We start from the raw sequence: 5630 nt of genomic DNA on the forward strand, positions 1-5630 counted from the left end.
CCTCTGGCTTGAGATGGCTGCCACCTATGGGGCAGATTATTGCATTGCACCATTAAGCAATTGGTAATTAAATATAATATTTTTGTCCTAAAAAGTGTAAAATTTTGGAAAAAAAATTTCACGAACATTAATTGTCACGCACAACGAGTCTGTGTGGAAAATGTCAGCTCGATTGGATCACGGGAAGTGGGTTAAAAAACGACCGAAAGATTTGCACGGTCGTAAGCAAGCAAACGAACTTAATATAAAGGATTTAAAAATACCAATTTGACTATCAGCGATGAACATTACTCCGTGCTGCCCTCTACCGAGTAAACCAGAGGTCACTTGCAGGAATCTCACGAGGTAGCTCTGCAGTATCCGCTTCCGTGCGTTGTTCTCTAACACGAAGGGTTACACTGCCCTGCGAGAGATACTTTGTCGCATGACACGACACAGTCAGCACAATTGGAATAAAACTGAAAAAACCCCCATAAAAATAAGACGACCAGAATCAATTGCAATTGACGGATCGGCGCATCGTTACACGCCAAGTAGTAACACACAGCTGTCCGGTGACCAATCGGATGGAAACCTTTCCATGTACCCGTGGGAAAGAGGCGCTTCTCCCATTCGAAGAAGACGGGGTTGGAGTTGAGCAGGTAGATGGTGACAACGTCGCCCTTGTGCGCGTACGCCCGCACCACACTCATGTCCTCCTTCTGTGGCACAAGGGCACTTAGCTCCTCGGCCGACAGCGATGGAAGTGCGCGGCCCACATCGGCACGCAGCTTTCGCCTGCTCGCCACACCAAAGAGGGATCCACGGTCAAGACAAACATATTATTTCATATTTACATAGCGCCTTTGCTCAAGGCGCTTTACGTAGTTTAAAAAGCGGTAACAAATACATTGTTATTTAGATGGCAGGGACGTGCAAAGGGCCGAGGAATCAGTGGCCGTAACAGAGGGCACACGGGGGTCACGAAATGGTAGGGGAGGGATGGGAATGAGTAGAGGGGCGAGGGGAGGAAAGAGGAAGGAAATGGAGAAGAGGTGAGGCTTTGAGAGAGGAAAGAAAAGAGGTTAAGGAGGGGGACTGCTAAATGTACAGGAGAAAGTGTATTCCAGTGGAGGGGTGAAAGGAGGAAGGATTGAACACGAGATTGGGGGCATGAGGGAGAATGAGGGACAAAGAGAGAGACAGAGAAGATTGTGAACGAAGAGGACGAGGGGGGCATAAAACAGACGGTCGGCTAGGAAGTGGCTTGTAGACCGACCTTGCCAAATGTTCAAATTACTCGCAAATCACCTAACTGGCTAAATCCACGTAACAACATCCCTTCCGATTCTGAAACCACTGCTGACTATAATTTTACGTGAACAAAAGCGCCTTTGCAATGGCCTTTCCCTATGAAGATGGCACACAAACCAGAGTCATTATGACCAATACCATTTTAATTTTATACTGCAATTGTGTTTTGCAATCCGACACAATCCTCAATTTAACGTGACAATTTGAAATAATGTTATATTGCGTTAAATAACCCCAAACTTATCTGTGAGTTCAACATTGTTTATCGGGAGGGTCCTCAATTGGAATATGTTCACTCTCATAACATTTCGTGGGAGCTTCAATGCAAAGGCTCCGTTAGCCAACACTTAAGTCAGCCAAGTTTGTATGCTGTGGTGTAATGGTTCGCACATTCGATCTGTAACCCCGAGGTTACCGGTTCGATTCCATCGATGTTGTAGTACAGAGTTAGCCTGATAACTGTAATCTAAGTTTCATCTTCTTGTTTCTTTCGGTAAAGTCACGTAGAAGGGAAGTAATAAAATAATAAAAATAAAACATAATAAAACAATTCTCACGACGTTTCGGCTACAACGCAAGCAGCCGTCTTCAGGTGAAGAATGAGACACTACCAAACTAGGAGCTTATATATAAGCTGCATTGGGGGTTGAAGAGCGCCTTAACAAAAAGAATGTGCATGTGAAGAGGGATTTAGCATATTCATGGAAAATGCGTAGGCGTTGGGCGGGGGGGTGTCAAAGTCATATTATGCCCATGCATTATGCAGGATCAGCAGCAACCAAGGGGGGTGCAGGGATTAGCAGTAACAAAGGAAAGGAATGTTAATGATATGTAGCTGCAGTTACTCAACAACCACGTAGAAAACTAAAGTATAAACTACATAAAAAACTAAAGTATAAACTGCATCGCACCATCAGTATACTTACTATACTCTATAATAAGCTGAGTTACTAACAGCAAGTAATACATTAAAATTTTACCTCGTAAAAATTCTATAATATGCTTCCATCTAAACCTTATTCTCTTACATCACACGAGCATATACCGTACTATATACTGCCATAGATAAACCCAACATTAAATTATATACTGTATTGCTGTAAACCAACCTATATCTTATACATTTAATATCACACTATGTATTATTCTGCACACCCTAATGTGTATCGAAATGGTTTATTACGTCCTTCCAATGATTGCTGAGCCAGAATCCATCTTCTCGGTTAAAGTTGTCTCTGTGTTTGTATATGTGGATCGCCTCATGAACGAATCTCTCATGATAGCCAGATGGCTTGCAGAGAACCTCTGTCTTGGAGAAGTCAATATCATGTGAGCCCACTGAGTTGTAACAGTGATCTGCCACGGCTGAGGTGTTAGTCCTACCGTGTTTCAGGTCAGCTTTATGTTCACGGATGCGGTCCGAGACATGTCGTTTGGTTTCCCCAATGTAACTGCTACCATTGGGGAAACCAAACGACATGTCTCGGACCGCATCCGTGAACATAAAGCTGACCTGAAACACGGTAGGACTAACACCTCAGCCGTGGCAGATCACTGTTACAACTCAGTGGGCTCACATGATATTGACTTCTCCAAGACAGAGGTTCTCTGCAAGCCATCTGGCTATCATGAGAGATTCGTTCATGAGGCGATCCACATATACAAACACAGAGACAACTTTAACCGAGAAGATGGATTCTGGCTCAGCAATCATTGGAAGGACGTAATAAACCATTTCGATACACATTAGGGTGTGCAGAATAATACATAGTGTGATATTAAATGTATAAGATATAGGTTGGTTTACAGCAATACAGTATATAATTTAATGTTGGGTTTATCTATGGCAGTATATAGTACGGTATATGCTCGTGTGATGTAAGAGAATAAGGTTTAGATGGAAGCATATTATAGAATTTTTACGAGGTAAAATTTTAATGTATTACTTGCTGTTAGTAACTCAGCTTATTATAGAGTATAGTAAGTATACTGATGGTGCGATGCAGTTTATACTTTAGTTTTTTATGTAGTTTATACTTTAGTTTTCTACGTGGTTGTTGAGTAACTGCAGCTACATATCATTAACATTCCTTTCCTTTGTTACTGCTAATCCCTGCACCCCCCTTGGTTGCTGCTGATCCTGCATAATGCATGGGCATAATATGACTTTGACACCCCCCCGCCCAACGCCTACGCATTTTCCATGAATATGCTAAATCCCTCTTCACATGCACATTCTTTTTGTTAAGGCGCTCTTCAACCCCCAATGCAGCTTATATATAAGCTCCTAGTTTGGTAGTGTCTCATTCTTCACCTGAAGACGGCTGCTTGCGTTGTAGCCGAAACGTCGTGAGAATTGTTTTATTATGTTTTATTTTTATTATTTTATTACTTCCCTTCTACGTGACTTTACCGAAAGAAACAAGAAGATGAATCCCTGCAGTCACGAAAGCTTTAAATCGAAATGTAATCTAAGTTGTCTTATGGTTGTTATTGTTTGATTTGCATCCCACTGGGATTTTTGCACACAGCATTGAATTTCGGTGTTTTTTCTGGAAGACTTTGCTGTTTTTTCCTGGATTTTTCTGTTGCGTGTAGTCACTTTCAGATGTTTCTTGTTCATGTTTTTGCTTGTTGCGGTTGCACCCGAGTCAAGAGCCGCATGGCTCACAGGGTTATTCCTCATAAATGAAAACTGAAATCTCTCGGTATAGCAGTTAAAATAATGATGCAAGTTCCCTAAATTTGCCCCCGCCACCGCCGCCTTTGTCGAACCAGCGGTTCAAATGTGCACACCGCAGTCAGTCGACATGGTGGTGGTGTGGGGAGGTAAAGTGTCGTGGATTCTCGCTCATCTTCCAAAGACGCCCAGCCACACTCGGGCGCCCTTCCGCTAGCAGGGGTGCGAGCAAGGCATTGCTGGGCTGCACCTTTAGCGTTTCCACCCCTCTGGGTTGCATTAAAAGACGTTGAATGAAATGTTCTACGATATGCGCTTGTAATTATTGGGTTTCCAGGGGCAAGGGGCCGTCCATAAATGACGTCACGCGATTTTGGACGATTTTTGACCCCCCCCCCCCCCTTCGTCACACGGCGTCACAAAAAGTCAGACCCCCCTCTTCAAATATGACGTCACAAAGCTCTGCCCCCCCCCCCCCCCAAAATAAAACATGCTTCAAATCGCTTTAAACTATTGTCATTGTAGTGCGTATTTAATGTGCCGCTGCACTCTGATGTTGTAGGAGAAAACATTTATTAAAAAGTCTATTTAGTTGTTTATTTAAAGTTGCGCATTTTGATGTGACGTGACACATCGTCACAAATGTCTGACCCCCCCCCTCCCCCAGGTGCGTGACGTCATTTATGGACGACCCCAAAGTGAAATAAATAACAAAAATTCAATCACAATGTGTGCAAGTTACGCAACTTTTACTGTTCTCCAATACGCAATTGGAGTCTGCAAGAAGAGATTGCCCTGACCGGTCATGCTCACGATCAACGCTGCAACGATGGTTCCCGTGCCAAGCTACGTGCACTTGCACACAATGTAGACACGGTGAGTTTTCGCGTCATGCCCCCCTCTTGTAAAAGGTGCTCAGTGAGTGTCGTTGATTATTAGGAGCCGTCCCTGTTCGTTGTTCAAGCATAAGTCTCCACCACCCGCAGAAATACCAACATTTGGTGTCTGTGCCAGGCTAGGTGCATCACTTTGGAGAAATAAACCACGTGGGAGGGGCGAGGACTCGTTGAAGGGAGATCAGGAGGAGGCATAGCTCACGATTTATAACAGTAACAACATTACAACAAAACATTGGAGTTGTAATTAGAAGAATTAACCTAATTGCAAGGCCACGTAAAGTTGTAAAACCCCATTCATTCACTCACCGATCAGAGCCCTTGATGGCCGTGTTAGACTTTATTCTTAGCGCTTTGGCGAACATGACGAGCTTCGGCCGCTGTGTGCGAAATAGTTACTAGCTTAGTGAGAATAACAGCGTTGTCGTTATTGTGATGAAAGTGGCGAAAGTTAAAAAGTTAAAACCAAACGTGAACGAACGTCTCCACATCAGCCTCTCGGGGCCCCATCTGCACAGCCAAATGTACGGTCGGTTTCCCGGTTCCGGTAAAAAATAAAAGGTTCCGGGCACTTTTAATCTAGTTCTAGCTCAACCGACTTTGACTTATTCGTCAGTTGCAAGTGCGTGTCGCCAAATAAAACGTTAGGGGAATACAAATGACAATTCGGGTTGTAATTAGATTAACGTTTAAGACGTTCGCCGGGCGATTTTAGTGTTGGTCGGAACTTAATTCATGGGCTCCTGTGGTTGCACGAGGGG

The 5630-nt window shown here is 43.7% G+C and overlaps 1 protein-coding gene across 1 annotated transcript in view; it reads right to left on the reverse strand.

Moving 5' to 3' along the window:
- EIF2D (eukaryotic translation initiation factor 2D) overlaps positions 1 to 5399 on the reverse strand; it is a 39780-nt gene extending 34381 nt beyond the window's left edge. The window contains exons 1-2 of the mRNA XM_061574055.1: positions 5179 to 5399; positions 587 to 777 (exon numbers count right to left, since the gene is read on the reverse strand). Coding sequence (XP_061430039.1) covers positions 587 to 777; positions 5179 to 5234 — 247 coding nt within the window. The 5' untranslated portion in view covers positions 5235 to 5399. The remainder of the gene's footprint in view (positions 1 to 586; positions 778 to 5178) is intronic.
- Between the last annotated feature and the right edge of the window lie 231 nt (positions 5400 to 5630).

Source organism: Lethenteron reissneri, chromosome 54, assembly GCF_015708825.2.
Source record: "Lethenteron reissneri isolate LAM-NWPU_2019-01 chromosome 54, ASM1570882v1, whole genome shotgun sequence".
NCBI classification, from domain to species: domain Eukaryota; kingdom Metazoa; phylum Chordata; class Hyperoartia; order Petromyzontiformes; family Petromyzontidae; genus Lethenteron; species Lethenteron reissneri.